General features: G+C 49.8%; 1 protein-coding gene across 11 annotated transcripts in view; it reads right to left on the minus strand.

The window, feature by feature from the left end:
* The window catches only part of ARHGEF11 (Rho guanine nucleotide exchange factor 11), a 71,517-nt gene that overhangs the window by 32,243 nt on the left and 17,687 nt on the right, over positions 1–21,587 (minus strand). For 7 of the 11 annotated variants that reach the window (XM_044992035.1, XM_044992034.1, XM_044992032.1 and 4 more), the window contains exons 2-5: positions 6,480–6,512; positions 5,141–5,155; positions 4,697–4,788; positions 1,529–1,627 (exon numbers count right to left, since the gene is read on the minus strand). In XM_044992035.1, coding sequence (XP_044847970.1) covers positions 1,529–1,627; positions 4,697–4,788; positions 5,141–5,155; positions 6,480–6,512 — 239 coding nt within the window. Of the gene's footprint in view, positions 1–1,528; positions 1,628–4,696; positions 4,789–5,140; positions 5,156–6,479; positions 6,513–18,088; positions 18,242–21,587 lie in introns of those variants that run through there. The other 4 variants (XM_044992037.1, XM_044992033.1, XM_044992040.1 and 1 more) reach the window with 3 other exon arrangements.

Raw genomic sequence — 21,587 nt, forward strand, 5'->3', positions numbered from 1 at the left:
CATCCACAGCTAGCACAAGGCACCAGGGGATTTAACACCATCACCGGAACAGCATACGGAGACGTTAGGGTCTAAAATCTAGGTTTTCCCTCCTCCTGTGTGGAGCTCTGTTTTATTCTATTCCATGTAGGTTCTTATATCGACCTCATCACTAATATCCAAGCTCCTTCCAGCAGCGCGTTAAGCAACGGGACTACCATCTGCCACGTGGTTGTTCTCCTTTCGGGCTTCTGTCTAGGCAGGAGGGTCTGTCCACACGGATCCAACTGCAGGATTCGGGCCCACGCATCGGTAAAAGCAGCTTTACTATTTAAGCTCTTCCCCTGCCAATCTCCCCTTCTTTAATACAACTGTTAAAAGTTTAAATACACTGAAAAAGTCTCTGTTGCTAAAGCCAGGCTGAAGAGGAAACGTTTCCATGAGGTTCAATTCCAAACTGAGAGACTAGCAAATAAAAAAAAAGGCCAAGAAGGAAAGTAAATTAAAGAGTCTTTTCAGCTTTAATGAGCAACGCAAGTCAGAAGGGAGGGGCATGTCTCCCTGCAGCACTGCACCCAGGGTGGTCTTTTAGCCCGGCACAAAGAGGGCGACTGCCAGGGACAGGGCACTAGAGAATCCGGCTCACTTTGCACTAGTGTAAGTGACCGCACAAGGAGCGGGGCAGTGGGGAATCAGGCACATTGACTGTTCTTTATTAAAATACTTGGGACTTGCCATTGGATTCCTGCAAATGGAATCTATGCCCGCCCAAAGTCCTGGTGAAGTCACTGGGGTCGATGCAGGGGTCTCCCCATGAGATCCCATTGCAGGATAAGGGGGTTGATTTTTAGCTGATTCTGTCCCTTTAAATCTGTAAGACTTTTCCTCCCTTATCTATCTGAATTTTTCCTAGCCTGAGTGTTAGTCTTATTTTGGCGGGGTGGGTAGGGGTGTGGGAGGGGAGGTGTCAGTTTGTAATAAGAGCAGCTCATTGACTACTGAAATTGTTGATTCAAGCCCTACCTCCCCTCAACACCATCAGACAGCAAAACGCTAGAGCGCTTCCACAAGGCAGAGCCCAGAGCGAAAGCTGCTAACGACTACAAGGGGAATTCCCTGCACCCCTCGTCACGCACCAGCTGCGATTATATAACAACCAGGCAGAGCACGTGGTTTACCTGGCGCTGCCTGGAGAGCAGAGATGGCGCAACACAGGAACTTGGCTGTTGCTCTCGGGAGCCGATTTGGGGTTAATTCCCACCTCCGGGTGGCCAAGCTGCTCAGAATCAAGACTCCGATCTAGGCACATACATACCCCAGGTCCCCCATCCGCCATCCCAACCACGCCCTCACCCAGCTCAGCTCCTCTTCATCCTCCAGAACTGCCCTCCCTTGATCCAACAGGCTTTGCAAAGAAGGATCCCCCTTTTCCTCTCTCCCAACCCATCCTAGGGCCAGAGCGGAGCTGGGGGCCAATGAACTAGGGGACTCCCATTCCTACACCAACATCCGCGGGCCCCCAAGAAGGGAGGACAGAGCAGCCGCTCACCTGGCCGGACAGACTGCACCAGGACAATCCGGTCCCCGCTGACGGTGAAGCCAAAGCCATCCTGATCCTTCTGGATGATGACGCAGCGTTGGACCAAACCTTCAGCAGGGCGGGGAAACAAACGAAGAGGCATGAGAGGCTGGAGTTTAAATCCATGCTCTAGGCTAGTTGTGGCTCCAAGTTCCACATGGTCCATGGCTACTGTTCGTTCCCTGAGGCCAGGGGAAGACTAAGGCCCAGGAAAGAGAAGGCAAACAAACAACACAAACCCGCACTCCTGAAATTAATGCTTTGTTAACAAAATCCCAGGACTTTTCGGGTCAAGCTCATGATGGGGGCAGGGCTTGAGAAAAGATTTTTGAACGCGATGCTGGAGATGACAAGCAGAGATGTTCTTGCCGTGCAGAGAGCCCAGGAGACGGGAGTCGGATAGATAACAAAGCAAAGAACTATACACCAGGACGCCTGGGTTCTAGATTTCAGTGGCTCCATTCCCTTTTAAGGCTGCAGTGTCCCCGGAGGTGTTTGTTCAAATCCCATGCTCTGATACCAGCTGCCTTTCAGCCCCTAGATATCATGCTGGCTGCTGCTATATACGACACCTGGATAGATAGTTTATCCAGGACCTAACGGATCTTTTCTATCTCTGGCGTCTCTGGTTCCTTTCCACCGCCCTGAAAGCCAGAGATGCAATTACGCTCATTGTCACTGGTAGGAATGCAGATGTTGTTAGTGACCATCAAGTGACGCAGCTTCTGTTGTTCATCGCAGCGCATGTTACGCTGACGTCATTCTTGAGTGTCTGAGGTCTGGTTCAGAAAAAGAAACAGGGCCTGATTCTCCTTTCCATCGTGTCTTCGCCTGTGCAATGCGAGTGTACAATGCAGATTCTCCACTCACATTACACCAGTGAGCGTGTTAGACACTCACTCTGCACAGGTGTAAGTGACAACATGAGCTCGGGGCAGGGGAAAAAATCAGGCCCGATTTTGCACAAATGCAACTAATGACACAAAGGTGAGGGGTGGGGAAGTTAGAAACTGGACCCGGTTTTGCACAGGTGACAGAGACACCACAAAGTAAGGGGCACTCATCAATGGTAGATTATTATATCCCCTCCCCCGAACTGCTATAGGATCCGAACGCCTCCCGGGCGTTTAGCCCCCTAATACCCCGTTAGAGAGGAATGCATCACAGCCGTTTTATAGATCAGGGAAACTGAGGCGGCCTGAATGACTCGCCTGGAGTTGCACAGAAAGAGAATGCCGGTTGAAAAGTCCTGAATCCCAGTCCAGAGCCTCAGCCACCAAGCGATCCTTCCTCTAGGCCGGTGGCTCTCTACCTTTCCAGACAACTGTCCCCCTTTCAGGAGGCTGATTTGTCTTGCGCACCCCACAGGTTTCACCTCCCTTAAAAACAACTTGCTTACGAAATCAGCCATAAAAATACAGCAGTGTCCCAGCTCATTGTTACTGACAAATTGCTGGCGCTCTCATTTTTACCATCTAATTATAAAATACATCAATTGGAATATAAATATTGTGCTTCCATTTCAGCGCATAGCACACAGAGCAGTCTAAACAAGTCACTGTATGAAATTTTAGTTGGTACTGACTTTGCTAGGGCATTTTCTGTAGCCTGTTGTAAAACTAGGCAAATATCTAGATGAGTTGATGCACCCCCTGGAAGAGCTCTGTACCCCCAGGGGTACGTGCACCCCTGGTTGAGAACCACTGCTCTAGGCAGACAGCCATTCCCTTTCCAAGCTCAGCAACTGGCGCTGGCGCCAGACAGTCCTGCATCACCTCGCGCCTGTGTGTTGGCCGATTCTTGCCTACAGTGCATGCTCTGCAGCCCGGCTCTTGGGCTAATCTAGGATCACGGCCTGCGAGCTTTGCTCCAGCGCTGCAGAAGCATTTCAGGGCAAGGGCCTGGCCCCGTGTCACTGCTGCTCTCGTATGCACGGCTCTGTTCTAAGGATTTTCCTTTTTAGGGTACAGGGACCAACCTGATGCAGCAGGAGTGAGGGCTAGACTGCAACTCCCAGTGCAGGAGGGGGGCTGCCCCTCCAGTGGGAACTGGGGTGGCACATGCCAAAGCAAGGAGGGTGCTGCAACACCCTTTCCACGTCCACACCTAACCACAAGGCCACTCTTCTCTCTTCACTGCTTGGGCAACTGGAATCGTAAACAGAACCATCGCTGTCATCCCCGTTAGCTCTAACCTAGCACTTTTCACCCACAGATCTCAAAGTGCTTCACAAGGGAGGGGAGTGTCATCATCCCCATTTGACTGGTGGGGAAACTGAGGCACGGGGAGGGCAGCAACTTGGCAGGCAATCAGTGGCAGAGATCCTAATAGATTCCTGGGGTCCCAACTCTCAGTTCCGAATTCTACCCTAGACGAAAGGTGTAAGTAGCCCCATAGGAAGGCCTAGATGGGAGGAGTAATTATCACAGGCCTGGAAAACATCATTTTATCCCCCATGACTTCCCCCATCACGGTAAAGGGCAGCTGAGCTGTTCAAACTCACAAAGACCAGAACAGCTGATGGCTCATGAGGACGCCCCCACCCCACAATGTCATTCCCAGCCCGCCCTTCCCCAAGGCCAGAGCTTACTCGGGATCGAACGTCTCTTTCTAGAAAACGACGCCCTCTGGCTCAATCAGCCGTTACGGGTCCAGTCCAGGAATCACCAGGTGAAACTGTCCGGCGTGGGCGCTGCAAGAGGCCCGACCAGATGTTCCTTCTGCCCTTATAATCTCTGAGTCTGATAAGAGGAGCTTCATGCCGCGCAGACACACACGTGCCAAAGCCTCTGGCCACCTGGATCACGACCTTCCGGACAGCTTCACCTGTGTGCCTGACGCTCCCGTGGCCAGGGCGCTCACCTGGGACGTGGGCGACCTGGGTTCTGTTCCCTGCTCTGCTGCCGCGACCTTGGGCAAGTGACTTCCCGTCTGCGGGCCTCAGAATTCCTCATGCGCCCAGTGGACAGACAAGCCCTGCCCCACCTCCCGGGGGGGGATCAAGAACGGCACAACTGAGAGGTGCCGAGAGATAACGTCGATGGGGGGGGCAGAGACGTAGCCACGACAGCCACATGGTACAGCCCCGAGTCTGCTGTCATAGCAACACAGAATTCAGAGCAGAGAAGTAAAGGCTACCTGTCGTTTCAGTGCAGTCAGACGGCTGGCGGCGGTGGCCAGGAGACCTGCGTCCTGTAGTCGAATCGCCCAGTGAAGACAGGCTGCTTAACCTGAAGGGAATGAGACGGAAACAGTCACGGAGGAACAAGACTCATCCTTCCACTTCCAAGAAGCCTCCCTCTCAGGACGCAGCAAGCCCCAGCATAGCCAGGGCAGCTCCCACGGCGAGCGATCGCTGTCTGTTTCCCCCAGGGTGCTGGGCCAGAACTGGAGCTGCAGGACCCTTCTCCCCACCGCCAAAAGCGGCCTCCAGCAGAGAGAGCCAGAGTCCCACGTAACCCGCGTGTCTGTTAACCCCGGAGGGATGGGCAGGGGTTGGTTTCCACAGAACATGACGAACAACAGAGAGATGCGCTCATGCAAACCACACGCACGGCACAGGAGGTCAGCGTCAGAGCTTACCAGGCTGCAATGGGGCTGATGGAAGAAGAGAACATGAAGCAGCGAGGAATGAATGAGAGAGACAATGGACAGTTACTTTCTTTTGTTGTTTTTATTTTGGGTGCTCTTGCTCTTCCGGCAGTTCTGGGATGGGGGAGGGGGCTGGACCGAGAGCCCTGCGGGCCGAGGCGGGAAGGTGACCAGACAGCAAGTGTGAAAAATCGGGACTGGGGGTGGGGGGTAATAGGAACCGATATAAGAAAAATACCCAAAATGCAGGACTGTCCCTATAAAATCGGGACGTCTGGTCACCCTAGGTACAACAGCAGCACCGGCTTCGCAAGCTTCCCAGAACTCTCCTACCCTGCAGGGACCGGCTGACCGAGGGGTGGGAAGGGAGCTCCGACTCCACAGTCTGCTCGGTCCTGGCCAGCTCCCTCTGCCTAATGCCGATTGCTGGGGTGGGTCGGCAAGCTGTGGTCACACTGGACTGAGTCCCTACAAACTCTTCCCGCAAGCCGCCGGGCAGCCAGCACAGGGGGCGACCTGCAGCCGTGACGCGCGGCGAAGGGTGGAGTTCACTCGAGTTATCTACCCTGGCGCTGACGCCTCTCTAGCGAGCCAGGCTTGAGGGAGAGCGGCCACACGGGAAACCGGGCAGGCTGCAGGGAGCAGCGCTATCTCGAGGGTAGCCTGCCCCTCCTACCCACCCCAGCCACTCTGAATTAACAGCACCACGGTACTTGAGTGAGGGAGCTGTGAGTGTGGACAGGATTCAAGACTGGGGCAACACCTGAATTAACTGCAGTGAAGACAAGACCTTAGTACCTACTGCCCCCAGCCTGGGGCCAGACTGGAGCCAGGATCCTATAAGAGAAAGGCCCCATATCCCACCTCCCAAGCCAGCCAGTCCCCCCAGATCTGGTGCCAAATTGGAACCAGGACCCTATAGGGGAAATGCCCCATATCGGATTCCCCGATCTTCTAGAGCCAGCCACTCCCTCCAACCTGGTGGCATACTGGAGACAGCTCCCTACAGAACCCTATGGGGGAAGGGAAGGCCCCATACTCCATTCCCCAATATCCCCGGGCCAGCCTGTTCTCCCGATCTGATGCCACATTAGTACCAGGACCCTAGAGGTGAAAGACCCCGTTTTCCCTTCCCTGGTCCCCTTTGAGCCAGCCAGGTTGGGGGGGTTGTTGGGTTTTTTGTGGACAATATAAAATGGCAGAAGAAAGGCCAGGAGGATGTTAACATGAAAGCTGATTGACACCAAATCCACCTTCACTTTGAATACAGGGGCTTCGAGAAAGCGAGTGCGAATGCGATTCTGTCAGCCCGCCCCCAGCCCCAACTTACCTGGGCAGGTGCGAGTGCTTTTTACTGGCTGGCCTGTTGCCCAGGAGGGAAGACAGAAATTGACACCAAAGACAAGGGCGGTGGTAAAGATGGCGCATGGTCCAGAGGCCAGCATTGGGAGTGCAGGGGGACGGGGGGAAGAGGAGACAAACAGATAAAAGAGACAGATGTGTAATGGATGACACAGCTGTAAACACACTCAACACTCAGGAGAGGGGACGGACAGACAGCAAGGGGCAGATGCGCCGCTAGCCCTCGGCTTCAGAGCCAGAGCTGCAGCTTCAAAGCGCTTTCTGCCCACCAGCCAGTCCGCCGACCCGGGCCAGGAGGGGCTGCAGACATACCCTCAGTGACCCAACAGGGTCCTTCGAGGAGCGCAAGGGGAGCTCCCCCTCTGTAGCCAATTCAGCGCTTGACCTCTGCGTTCAGGCGGACAGTGGCAAGGGGGTGCCAACAGGCGTCCACTAGGGACCAAGTCCCACCAAAATCGTTTCCCGTGGGGCACAAAACAGCCAGGTGGGTAAAGCTGCCTTCAGAGCCTCACCCAGGCCCCGATCCCGCAAAGACTCACACAAGTGCTTAAATTTTATGCATTAGAGTCGCTTGCAGAAAGTGGAGTAGGTGCTTGTGTCTTTGCAGGATTGGAGCCAAATTCCCTCTGACCCCTTCCCACGCCTCTGTGCACTGACCACCTTCCCAGCGGCTGATCCTTCCTTCCCCGGCCCCAAGAGCGACGCCCCTTCCCTTCTCCCTCCTCGCTCCAGGGCGGGACCATTTGAAAACCAGCAAGACTGTTATGGCGGACGCAGGCAGCGACAGCTCCAGCAAAGGGTGCCGTGTGGTCTCCGTTACGACCCTCGCTTTCGGGCTGGAGTTTTCCTGCCTCGGGGTCTGGCTCAGAGTGAACACAACCAGAAAGTCTGGAGCAGATTCCTTCGACTGCTTTGTGCACGGAGGAGGAGGAGGAAATGCAGGCTGGCCTCACTGGGACAAAATACTTTCCTCTTTGGGTGCGATACGCGACTGGACTGTATGAGAAAACACGTGTGACCCGGGAATCGGACCCTGCATGGGGAGCACGCCCGTGCACTGGGGTGGGGGTAGCGGGGTGATGGTGCAGGAGAGGACACCACGGGTCCCATGAGCACACACCCGCAGGGAGGCGAGGTGACAGGTTCCACAAGTGCCCGCCTGCACAGCGGGGGTAGGAGGCAAACGACAGGTTCAGTCTGAACTTGGGCGGTTTCCCCAAGTGCTTACACACACGGCCCCAGCCTTGATCCGGCTGCCAAGCGCCGGCACCGCCGGCAGAGAGGGGCGCTGCCCTCCAGCGCGAGCAAGAGCAGAGACGCAAGCTGCAGCACTAAATGGATTCTTCCTCTCCAAGTGGCACTGAGCCACCTGCACGCCTGCTCCTTTGGGGCCTGCTCCAAAGCCCACAGAGAGGCTCCCACCCACGTCAGTCTGCTCTGGACCAGAAAGACGGGACAGGAGGGCTGCGTCACGGCATTTCTACTGGGTCAGCACCTGAAGGGCAACAGCAGGCGGCACGGCGCTAGGTGCTGTACGGACATACAATGAGCACCAAAGAGCTCACAGTCTAAAACCCTGCAAACACAAGGGCCTAACCCTGCCAATCCAGCTGCCCACCTGCCGCTTCTGCTGCGCTCCCATCAGGACACGCCCTGGGTTTCCCCCTGCACCCCACTAATGGGTTTAGATGCTTTTGAGACTCTCCTCCCTAAGCTCCTAAATCCTTTGGGTGCACTTCTGAAAATCCACACCGCCTCCGTGCGTTGCCCGGCACGCTCACGGGCGCATACCCACCCACACGCATGCCCTCCACGAGGCAGGATCGAGCCCGTTGCTTTCTTGAAAAAGCACCACCACCACCACCAACGACGCATGAGTCAGACGGCAACCATCTCACTGAGGCAGACAGCAAATTCCTTCCTTCCTCGCCAGGCTAAATCCACACTTAAAAACGAAAGCCAGAAAAGGGGGAGAGCTGGGGAAGAACTAACGAAAGTCGGTAGGTCTGGACGCTGCTGCAGAGTTCTCAACTCCTCCCTAGGAAAAACACCTCCTAGGTAAAGCTGACAGGGCCTGATGCTCGGCCGCTCAATTCCTGTGCTTGGACAGTGGCAGAGAGGTCAGGCCGGGCCGTGCAGATGCCTGTAAGCCACCTTTGCTCTCCCTGGATTCTGGAGCCATGCAGGGGTCTGCCTGGCTCATGTTGTGCTCGGCACTGTACGGCCGAGCACAACACGAAAAGCAGCCGCAGGGCCATGCAAACTTGCTCTCTGCTTCTAGTACAGTCCCTGGGAAGCTGAGAAGAGCGGTCGTGCAGCATGCTCTGGCCACATCCCCGATCGGCCCCCCGGGGACTGGGCACGGGTCCAGAGCAGAGCTCTTACGCCAGCTCCACACAAGCTGTGCAGGGGCCCTGCACGTGGGGGATTCTCAGGGAGCCAGTTCTGCCCACTTGAAAGCCCCTGTACGTAACTGAAAGTCAGGCCCACCAGATCCCTATTTTAATGCACGCACGAGGAGATTTGACTCCTGGGCGCTGTACTCTGCAAGTGCAAAGCAAGGCCTGGCATTAGCTCTTTGGGACATGTGCACATATACACGAAAACAAGAAGCCTCTGCCAAGTTCTGCGCCGGATTGGTGGGGTAAACCCCCAGGATCCATCCCCCTGCAGCCTGTTCGCACCGCACTTCAAGTCGACACGACTGTTAAAACTCCATTTCCAATTTGGCAAGTCTCGCGCATTTTTTTTTTGGCCCAGACAAAACACAAAGGCCCAACCTTTAAACTTTTGCTCACGATCAGCAGCAGATGGAATCCGGCTGCCGTCCGCAGACCGTGCTAACTGCATGCAGAAGGCACCAAGTATGCACGGGGAAAACGATTTCTGCTTCGGCAGCAGTTGTAGGGCAGTAAAACGTTCCGTAGGGGGAAAAAGGGAGGAGAACTACAGAGAGGTTCATACCGGGAAGAGGAGGAGAACGTGACCTACTGCTATGGAGTAGGTGGGAAGAAGCGTCCTCTGCTTACAGATGAAGGGACGGAGACCAATCTACGGGATTTCCATGGTGCCTGTTCCCACGGTGTGCAACACTGGGGTAGATCTAAACCGTACGTGCTTGTACCTCCCAAACGTGAAGTTACACCTGGCGTCGCCTCAGAGGAGTCAGGGCAGTGATAAGAAAGCAAAGCCACCCGGCCACATTCCTGCATGAGTGGATGGCACATTCCCAGGAATGTCAGGGTGAAGAGCCCACTGATCAAAGCACAAGGACAGAGAAACACGGGGGGTGGGGGGAGGCCTGGGTTGGTCAGAGGTGCTGGTCTGACAGCTCCCAAGCAATGTCGGCTGTGCATCTAGAACGCACGGACAGCACAAGCAGCGGTACACACACAGGCCTGGTCTAGCTAGAGAAGTTACTAAACAAGAGGCCCTAACCACTGACCTAAGAGACCTGGGTTCTAGCCCCGGCTCTGCCACTGACCTGCTGCGTGACCTTGGGCAAGTCACTTCCTCTCTCTGGGCCTCAGGTTCCCCTCCCACCCTTTGTCCGTCTCATGGGTTGAGACTGTAAATTCATCAGTGCAGGGGCTGGGTATATACAACGCACAGCTGGGTCCCATAAGCTGTCTGATCTAGCTAAACTGGTGCAAACCCTAATGCACATGAACTTGAGTCAGTTTAACCAATGAAACAACCATCTGATGAGAATGGCTTCACGTCCAGCAGACTAGAGTTAGGGCTCCTAGGAGCTACTTCTGCTTGTCTTCATTTCAGTTTATTCAACTAGTTCAGTTCAACGCCTACAGGAGGATAAAAATGGATTTTAAAACAAACAGACTTTTTAAAATTTAAATTGCGTTTTTGATGTTACTTAAAGTTTTTTCTTTTTAAAAATAAACCTGTTGAAAATAAAATCTGAATGTAATACCAAATATGTGAAGGCCTTAACTTTTCAGAATCTCTTAAAGCATTTAAGTAAAAATATAAATATGCTGGATCCCTGAATCTCTATCCAAAACTTTAATTTAAAGGCTGCTTTTCTATATAAAGAAAGAATTAAGCGGGGTAACAGCTAACTTTTGAGGTCAAGCTTTATGGCACAATGCATCAAGTACTATACTAAGGGCTTGATTGGTATAATAAGAATAAATGTTATATGCTGTTCTGTGTGTATAATTAAATTCAAGTTACCGTCCTAATGCAGGCTTGACACAAACCATGAACAAAACATTAATTATCTAGTGAATAAGCAATAGAGCATTCACCATGTTCTAAGATACTAAAAATATATAATTAAATTAATAAGAACCTAAACCATTAAGCCATATAATTGCTTTAATAAATGCACAGTTATAATGTGCCCTCTTAGGTAGCACAAAGATGTACCAAATCAAGTGGAAAAGCTCGATTTCATCGTAAATCAACATGTTTTAATGGTTACACCAACCAGTGAGAACGCACCGTTCTTTCGAAAATAACTGAAGTACAAAATGGAAAAGTTGATTAAAATCAATTATTTAAACCAAGGCTTTCCACTTGGTGATTTAAATCAATCCACACTGAACGACTAGTTCATTCAAAGTTAAGAAACCAGTTGGGAGCTGAAAAGACAGGAATGCTTGTTTTCCTCTTCCAATCTATGAATAAAAACTAGGTGTGAGATGATGAGATCTATGAGCTCTAAAATCTTGAAGGACATGGTGACCAGAAACCATCAGTTCAATTTATTAACTGCAGATAGTTTAGCTACATAGACAATACACAATCTAATAAATCAATTAGTTTTAAATGCAAAGTATGTTTTGACAAACCTTTTTCCCTTGTGTATCCAGCACATTTAAAGTAGTTTTATTTAACACAAAAAAATTTAAATGCTATTTTTGTGCATTTTAAATGAATTTCTACCTAAACAGAGCTTGACACAAATCACAAGTAAAAAATTAATCTAGTAAAATCAGAAATGCATCATTCACCATTTTCCAATGTAAGAAAAAATGTACATTTAAGAATCTAAACAAATGCTAGTTAAGCTATATACTTGCTTAAGTAAGTGTGTCTAGATAGAGCATAAACTCCCGGTTAGCAAAAAGTACCACCGGGCTTAGTGCAGAGTCTTTATTTAGTTGCCAATCAATCAATGTTTTTTAATGGTTACCAACCCATGAGAATCATCTTTTCTTTAAAACAATAACTAAAGTACAAAGACAAAACCTGATTGAAATCAATTATTTAAACCAAGGTTTCCTATTTGCCGATCTAAATCATGATTAAAATTGGTGTTTTAAATCACCTTTGATTTAACTCAATTAATCCTGGTGTTGTTTTACAGAATTTGCTACTGAACTAGCAAAAGACTAGAGAAGATTGCAAGGAACTTCAGAGGGATCGAACCAAAGTGGGCAAACGAGCAACAGAATGGCAGATGAAATTCAATGCGAACAAACCGCTAAGTAATTTGCGGTGTCAGCAGTGAGGTTGGAAACAGAACCAGGACCCAAATTCAGCCCCCTGCTCTAGTTACTAATGAGAGTTCTGGGTCAGGCTTTTCACTTCCCTGTTTCTTATGAATTGTTCAGCTAGTGGCTTAGGAGCATAACCCTGAAAATCCACTTGGGGCTTTCCTGCACGCCAAAAGCAACCCCAGCGCTACCCACACCTCTGCCAGTAGCCTCTCCCTCTTTGCCCAAAGTGCTACCACTTGCGTCTGAGAAGAGCAAGATCTGCATAGGTCCAGATGGGCCAACTTCCCCCCTCCTCTATGCATCTGGCACCAGACCGCGCTCTCTCGAGCTCTCTGGAGAGGTGGTTGAGGCTAGGGAGTGAATGGAAACGGAAGAAGCTAAGTGACTGGAGCGGCAATAGGAAGCAGAAGAGACACTTGTATTTTCCGAGACAAGTTAGCTACGTCCCACCATGTGCAAGGGCAGGTGGAATAAAGGTGCAAAGCTGTACTTGGTTTTCATTTCCTATTTAAATGCCCAAGTTTGATTTTAAGAGAGACCAAGGGGAGAGCCAGGCACGGTACAGAGAGCCTCATGCAAGTGTCACTTCCAAAGTTCCTTCCTCTGAGTCATCTGGAGTAGCTCCTACCCCCAATACTAGCTCCCCCAGCGCATATCCCGCCAACCTTGGGCATCTCCTCGCCAGCTCCCCATGGGACCCTCCCTTCAGGCCTGGCCCCCTCCTGAACAAGGAATGCCAATGGTCTTGTCTGCCACTGTCTTGCCTTGGGCAAGCTGCTTCACCGCCGTGCCTCAGTTTCTCCATCTGTAAAGTGGGGATAACGATACTGACCTGCTTGATAAAGCACACTGAGAGCTGTGCATGAAAAGCTGCATAAGACCCATGTATTATGAAATTGTGTAAGCCAACTAGCGAGGCTCTTTCATTGGCCCATGCCACTATAGTATCCTGAGCAGCCCAGAGATTCCTCAGACGCGTGTGTGCACATGGATTTAACAGACCCAATGAAACACAGATCCAGATCTAAGCAAAAGCCTCCCGAATTCTAGGACACTGAAGTTCTAATTTACCATTTCACTGCTGCCCTCATCTCCTCCAGTTCTACTCCGTAGACTGTCCGTTCACTGACTGAGAATAAAGACAAGCAAATAATTCATGGCAAATAATTTGATCCGTTCCATTTTTGGCTGTCCAAGAAGTGGCGAAATTCTCCAGTTTATTGATGATTGGAAACTGGTAAATTACATCCTGAAACAGCTCAGACTGCAGGTCAAGGGTTGGGCATGTGACCTATCCAAAAATAACTGGTCAATCGAGTGGCCAAATAATGTAAAAAATAGTCACATATTTTAAAACACTATTAGAAAAGTAACAACAGTTTAAAAAAAAAAAAAGGAGTAAGAGTTTATGGTCTCCACCAGGATGACCCTTAGATAGCTACTTGTGCCTAATTTTAAAAAAACATGTTGTTGAAATGAGTTATTTCAACTCAGAAAAATGAAAATTTTGAAATGAAGTTCTAAAAAAAAAAAAAAAAAAGGATAATTATTATTACTACCTTTTTAGCACTGTTCAGTCGGCATTGAATGGTGACTGTTATCCATGTTACAAAAGAAAAGCAAAACGAAACAAATACAGAGCAACTAGAAAAGCAAAGTCATTTTGAAATGCACTCATGTGAGGCAGTGAGCAGGCCAGATCTCCAAGCAGCTTAATGGTTGCGCATCTCTTCTCTGTGTTGTGGGAGGAGATTTAATGACTGTGAACCCTCCTCCCCCTCCCCACTCCCTTCTGTTAGTCGGTTAGACTGTAAGCTCTTTGCGGAAGGGACCTTGTCCTTAAGTTGTTTAATGTGCTTTGCAAACCGCCATGGGGGTTGATGGCCAGGGATACAAATCAAGAGATTTATTTATATACGTTTGTTGTTGAAGATTCCAGCCACTCGGGATGTTCAACGTTCAATTAGTTCACCTTTTTTCCCCGTCAGGCGGCATTAGCATGTAGCAGCGTGATCAAGACATTTAAGAAGGCTTGATGACAGATGGCACTATGATGCAATCAAAAACGCAGGCTCCCGCCTACATCAGGACATTCTTGCTGGAATATTTGACTGTGGTCAAATAATAGGGTGTTAATTGACCAGTCATCTGAGATTATCGGACCGGTCAATTGACTGGCGTGCCAAGCCTATCCATCTTTGAGTTTGCTGAGAGTATTTAAAATCCCCACGATGCTGATTAGTTTTCCAAGTCATGTGGTATTGTGCCTGTCGCCCGACTGGATGATTTATGCAACCAACCACCAAGGCAGCCCTCAAATTTTAACAAATCTAATACAAGGTTCAAAATTCATTTTCAGCAAAAAACAGAGCTAAAAGTTCAACTTGTGAGAGCATCCATGCTAGGAAAGCTTGAGCACTGAACTGCGCGCCGAAAAGGAACACACAGGACCCAGTCCAAAGACTAGTAAGTCGATCGGAGCCTTTCCAGTGATTTCAATGGGCCCTGGGCCTAGTCTACAGCTAAAACTTAGATCGACCTAGCTAAAAATTTTCACTCCCTGAGCACCATAATTAGGTCGCCCTAACCCCTGGTGCTATATATATATATATATATATATATATATAGAAGGATTCTTCCGTCAACCTAGTTACCACCTCTTGGAGAGGTGGATTACCTACATTGATGGAAAAACCCCTTCTGTCCACACAGGACGTGTCTATGGGTATGTCTACACTACCCGCCGGATTGGGGGCAGCGATCGATCCAGCAGGGATCGATTTATCGTGTCTAGTCTAGATGCAATAAATCGACCCCCAAGCGCTCTCCCGTTGACTCCTGCGCTCCAGCACCGCGAGAGGCGCAGGCGGAGTCGACGGGGGAGCGGCAGCAGTTGACTCACCGTGGTGAAGACACCACAGTAAGTCGATCTAAGTACATTATTCCCGTAGCTGAAGTTGTGTAACCTAGACCGATCCTCCCACAGTGTAGATCAGGGCTATGCTACGTCAGTACAGCAGCACTGTAGCGGCAGTAGAACAGACATACCATGGGTCTGCCCCAAAGGACAGGATACATATTTATGCAGCAAGATAAAGTTTTTCTGCTTCAGGGAATCAGTCGACTACTGAGACCTTGTCTACACACCAAAAATGTTGTACAGGTTTAACTACAGCAGTACAACCCTCTTCATGTGGATGCAGTTATACTGGTATAAAGATCCTTATACGAGTACAGCTTATTCCTATGCGGGAAAGAGAATAAATTATGCCAGTATAAAGCATCTTTATACCAATATAACTGTATTTATACTAAGAATTGTACTAGTGTAATTATATCAATAAAAAAAAGCCACACCGCCAAACCGCACAGTTACACTGGTACAAAAACTGTGCGTCGCCCAGGCCTAGTTTGATGGAGGTTTGAAAGACGTTTTGGGCAGGTTATTACATGACTGTCCACCTTCCTCCGAAGCAGCAGGTACTGGCCACTGTCAGAGATACTATCCTAGCAAAATGGACCATGGGTCCCATCCAGCCTGGCAATTCTTGCATTCCTAAATGGTCCAACAAAGAGGGCTGAATCTAAATTCACATGAGTAGCCATGGATCTCCCCCCGCAACAAACTATTCCACCTTCAAGCACCACTTGAGACGGAGGCAGGTTCACTAAATAGGCCACATAACAAAACCACGTTGCCATCAGCCGTGGCCACCACCAGCACCTCCTGCCACCAACCACACCTAACGGGATTACGCAAGGTCACACTTGCATAACAGAGCCCCAAGCAACACAGAGCGAGGCGAACAGCAACTGGCAGAACCGGGAGACAAATGACAGAACCAAAACTATCCTGATCCGTGCAGAGCTGAGAAACTCTGGCTCCGGCCGGAATGACAGGGCGCGCTGCAGGTAAGAAGGCTAGTGCAAGCCCCGGAGCACTGGAAAACAGTGTGATGCCTGGGGTGGGATCTCCAAGCAGAACCATGCCAAGCACGGACCGGTATGGCAGGAGAACTACAAAGGCACACAAGCGGGACCTGGTCCAAGTGTACTGAAGACATGCTCCATCAATGGAAACACTCCTGTGCGCTGTAGTGTAAATGTATCCTCGGTTCCTAAGTGGGCTCTGACAGACGAGCTATTTGGCCTTGGGCAAAATGCTTTTCCTCTGAGCCTCGGTCCGATCCCCCACACTTTCCACCCCTTGTATATCAGGAGGAGGCTAGTACGACATCCTCCTTTCCCACGGCGATCGTGAGGATCAGTTAACATCGGGGAAGCAGTCCCAGGATGCCCTGGGGACGAATGTCCTTATTAAGCATAAAGTAACAGGGATAGTTTGGGTTTTATTCCAGATTAAAAAAAATAAACGAAGACATGAAATCCAGAAGGAAGCAAATTGGGCATATCATCAGGACGGGGAGGGGAGAGCCACAACGCTGGCTTCGGAAGCAGCCACAAGCTAAATGCAAAACCACAGGAACAGCCGATTCTCACCTCTTTGTGCCTTTGCACATTGTCAATCACAAAAAAAACAACAACCCAGAGCTAATCAAGAAACTCCCCAATCCCCCTCACTCCCAGCACTAGGAGTGCATGTAGAATCCAGCAGGTACATTAGCAATAACCTCCGAACAATAGGGGGTTTTCAAAGCAATTCCACCCCCCCCTTTACCCCTACCCCATCCTGAGGGATGGAAAGTCATAGTCCATTGAAGCATAAACTCTGCTGCTGAAGCAGATTTCCAAGACGACATGGCTCCTTGAAACCATAATTATAGGCGAGTTCGACGCAGGGAGGGTAATTCCATCCCCATTCCATTGGATCAGCATTCCCCTGCCCCCTCTATGCCCTCCTCCCCCACCCTTGGTGGCCAAGTCAGAGCGCAGTGGGTACTCCTAATTGAAACTCCCATCCGCTGCCTAGCGCATGCAGCTGGCTAGCATCCTCCCCTCCCCTTCCAGCACTGGCAGTGCTAGCAGCGAAGAGAGCCCACCCCGCACCGGTATGGGGTCAGCGGGAGGGAGCCAGAGCTGCCCACTGAGAGAGGGGTGCTGGCCGCACTGCAAAAGGTGCGAACTTTGCAGAAAAGAGACGGGGGAAATGCAGCAGCAGTGACGTCACTTGATCCAAAAAGCAAATGACCCATAGGCAGTGATCCTCAATCACACAGCAGCACCGTTACACAACTCTGGCTGTGCACGGCACCCCTGGTGCAAATGCCAATCATACACGCCTATTGCAAGCTGCTTGGGGCGGGGACTGGGTTTTTATTCTGTGTTTGTACCGCGCTTGGCACAAACTATCCCTATTGCTTTAAGCATAAAGTGCTACCACAATGCAAACAAACAATAATGTTCTTCTAGGACACCTGGGTTCTGTTCCCAGCACTGGCTCTAGTCTAGATAAGGTGACCAGACAGCAAATGTGAAAAATCGGGTCGGGGTGGGGATAATAGGCGTCTATATAAGAAAAAGACCCAAAAATCAGGACTGTCCCTATAAAATCAGGACATCTGGTCACCTTAAGTCTAGAGGATGGGCAACTCACTTCACCTCTCAGCTCCGCACCACACACCTCTGATGTGGGCACCATCCATCTCGTGCCAAGAAAGAGGCAGGATCCCTGTGGAAATGGTAGTATATGGGCTTGCGTAACTAAAGCCTCTATCATTAGGTATACACACACGAGGGCCGAATTAAGGGCGCACAGGTAGAAGGCACGCTCCTGACCCCAGGCTGACCCTCCTGCCAAAATTCAAGTCCCTGTTACAAAGCTCCGAGGGACTAGAACCTTTCAGCGAAACGGCGGTAAGAATTTAATAGAGGGAGTAATTAATAATTAGTAACAGAGGGAGTCATAGTTGTTTTGGCCAACCTCCTTCTCAGAAAAAGCTGAAAGATTTTTGCTTCACCTTTTCAGAAAAGGTGACGCCCACCAAGGAAAATTACAGCCTGAACAGTTAAAGTATGGCAAAGTTATAAGCAACTGAACTCAGGGATGTCTGAAGAGTATCGGGTGACTTTAACTCCTGGCAGCGTTACCAGAGCTGGCCAGAACGCTGCTCCAGGCTGGAGAAGAGAAGCAATTCCTCCCTCTATGTCTCACCTTCCCTTGCTAGCCAGAGGCACAATGGCAGAATTGGAAGAGACAGCAGCTTGCTACCCAAAGCACAGGCACCTGTCAGAACAAGGCTCGAGGGGGATGTCTTTAGTGCAGCCCAGACCTTTAAAGCCAATCTGCCACCGGAAGGGCAAAAGCATGAGCCTGCCAGCTGCAGCAAATAAGCAGTCGCTCAGATACCATGGTGATGGGCACAATATAAGAATCTAAACAGAATCAGAAAGGCCCCCTGGTTCTATCCCCAGCACTGGGGAAGGCGGGGGTAACAGCTGGGCCCTGGGAGCCGTCAGCCTGGGGATTTCTATTCTCAGCTATGCCACCAACTCGCTCTGCGGCTAGGAGGGATGCTCCCACCTTACATCCCTCTCCATGGGGATAATGATACTGACCGGCCTTTGTGAAGCGCTTGGAGCTCTTGGGATAAAAAGCCCCAATGCAAGTGCCACGTTCTATATTATTTTTAGGCAGCCGGTGTATAGAGCCCAGAGTTCACAATTTACCTACAGCATCAGCTACAAATTGAGTTAGGAGAGACATAGGCAGAGTCCCATTAAAGTCAAGGTGGGATTGTTAATATATTTCATGTCATACGGTCAACGTGGTTTTAAAAAAAGCAAACTTACACAGACTGTTCTATCCTATTATTCAGGCCCAGAGTCTGGGGCTGATCCTGCCTGGTCACCAGCAGCGGAGGGTCTGGCTTGTTGTAACTCATGGACACAGGCCTTTTACAAAAGGGCAGAGCCAGATATTCAAGTGCGCAGCACTCTGACCACTTCGTTTGGTGCAGATGGGAGCCGAGCTCTCAAAGCTCTGTCCCTTAGAGCTCGTTCTCCGGGAGCGGCCAGGAAACATGCCCTAGTCCACAGAGGAAACAAGATGCATCCCCTCAGGCTGCCCTTGGGTTCAGTACCACAGTAAGTTGCAGGTGGGTCGAAACCTCTCCTAGAAGCTGAGACATCCCTGAATGATTAGCAAATGGCTGAACCAGGACTCTGTCATATTTTGGTTAGGGCTGTGATTTTTTTTTTAAACCCAATATAGACATGGTCGTTCAACCCCTGCTGTGGGCGCAGTGTGACCAGCACAAAAGGAACTTAAACCAGTCTGGCTTATTCCTCTTCCTGTATAGGACTAGTATACCAGTATAAACATCTTTAAACCTGTATGACTGCATCCGCAGTAAGGGATATGGGGGTACAGCTTTATACAGGTGTCATTAAAGCAATGCAAAATGTAGCGTGCTCTACACTTAGCACTCATACAGGCACCACAGGTTAGAGGAGTGATTATTCTTTTTCTCAACACCTACACAGACCAGGCCTTAGAGTGCTATGTGCGGCCTTGTCTACACTAGATGAGTTTGCTGGCCTAGGTATCCGGCAAACCCTCCTAGTGTAGATGCAGCGGATACCTGCATAAAAGTGCTGCATAGCTTACACGGTTGTTGCAGTCTTGTCCCGATAATCAGATTGGGCCGTGAAGTTCAAAAGTGGACTTGGCAACTCTTACGGAGTCCTCTGAAACGGCTCGATCCAAAGTATCCCAGCCGAAGAGCATCACTTTCCTTCCATTATTACATTCGAAAGCATGGGCGAAAGTTACGCACGGCCTGCTTCCGACAAAGTTTGCAGCATTGCTCTATTTCGGTCCCGTCGCTATTGATTTTCATTCCTGCGGTGTGCCCTGTCCGCAGTCTCATGGATAATGGATGTTATTCTCCCAGGATGCTTTGATATCGACCAGTGGATCTTTCATCTTTCAACCATTTATTTCAGTTAAGATTCTCCTTGATGGGGCATCAGAATCCTCAACCATTCTCACTCCTTCTGGAGTTTCTGATCTTCCAACTTTTCAGCCACCAAACCCCTTTATAAACCAATGTGTGATGGAATCCACTGAAAAGTCAATGTATTGCCTTGCTTTCACATCCTCCTTATAAATTACATTGTTGAACCCACTACCAACCCCCGCACCAGCGAGGTACTGGGGTGTTCCCAGCAGAAATCTCTGGCCAACGGTGCTCTGGCAACCACATTGCCACCATGAAATTGCATGCACCATTTCCCTGAAAGACATTAGCTGTAGTGGGAAAAGTCTTTTTATGATGGGATAAATGCGTCTAAATTAGGGCTAATTCTGGCAAAGCTGCATCAGTTTAAAAAAAAAAAAAGTCCACCTAACCCACATGGCTACGCCGGTAAAAGCCCTCGCACAGGCACACTTGTACTGACATAAAAGTGCTTTTGCCACGACAGCTTATGTTTTTTGGGGCAGTGGCATAAACCATGATAAGTGATGCATTTTTATGCCAGCATAACCAGCATCTGCACTAGGATGGCTTGCTGGTATACTGACACCAGCAAAACCTTTCTAGCGCAGGCAGGGCACAAAAATGAAACCCTGGAGCATGAAGAGGCTTGAGATTCCTTCAAGATCAACTGGATCATGCAAGTGTGAGGCCATAGTTTCCAGAGGGGAACTTACGACCTAATGCGAACTGGCATCATCTGAAGTCACTTACGGACACACCCGCGCCATCTCTGTGTTAGACTTGCATCTGGGCATCATACGATCTTCCCTTATTAGTTATATAATTAGGGCTTCTTGTTTGAGGTTTTTTATTTTTCCTGGTTTTAGAGAGTTATTTTTAGGCAAATTACAGTTCAGTTTTTCTTCAGAAATAAAGATGTTTTTCATCAGTGATTCTTAAGAAAGAAAATGATTTGCTTTGAATGATATGAAGAGTGTTTGGAGCCCTCTGATGTCCTGCCCTCCAAAGAATCTGGTGCTACAACAGGGAACTGAGAGCCAGGACTCCTGGCTTCCATTTCTGCCACTGACTCACACTGTGACTTTGGGCTAGTCACGTTCTCTCTCTGAGCCTCAGTTTCCATATCTGTGAAATAGGGATAATTAACCTACTTAATTAAAACAAGTTAATTAAAAGGTACAGAATTACAAATGCATTATATATTGCCTACTCTGCCCATAGCGCAAGATGGAACTACAGGTTTCTAACATCCTTCACCAAGAGCTTATCACCCAGATTACAAATTACTACAAGCGTTTAACTGATTTGCCCATCACCGTGATATCTGGGTGCGTTACAAGGCTTTAAGGAGAGATGGTCAAGATGCCCTTCAGATTTACTAGGCAGCTGGGAAACAAAGATTTTATCCATTGGGAAAGGACTTGGCAAAGAAACACCTACTGCAGCTTCCTAGAGATGCCCCAGAGAGCTCTGCCTATGGCACCCACAAGCTTCCCTCTTGGAAGGAAGAAAACGTGTGGGTGCGCATGGATGTGTCCACCCACTGCTGTCGGTGGATTGCCCCCGGGTGAGTGAGTGCAGAATCAGGCTCCGTGTTCTAGCATCCACGGCAGTGCTTACTTTGTGCCAGGACCGAGCCCCGGCACCTCTGGGCTTGGCGGTTCGTAGCCCTAGCAGCTGTGGGCTTGCTGCATTGATAATGGAAGTAAA

The sequence above is a fragment of the Mauremys mutica genome, chromosome 17 (genome assembly GCF_020497125.1).
Source record: "Mauremys mutica isolate MM-2020 ecotype Southern chromosome 17, ASM2049712v1, whole genome shotgun sequence".
Taxonomy (NCBI): Eukaryota; Metazoa; Chordata; order Testudines; family Geoemydidae; genus Mauremys; species Mauremys mutica.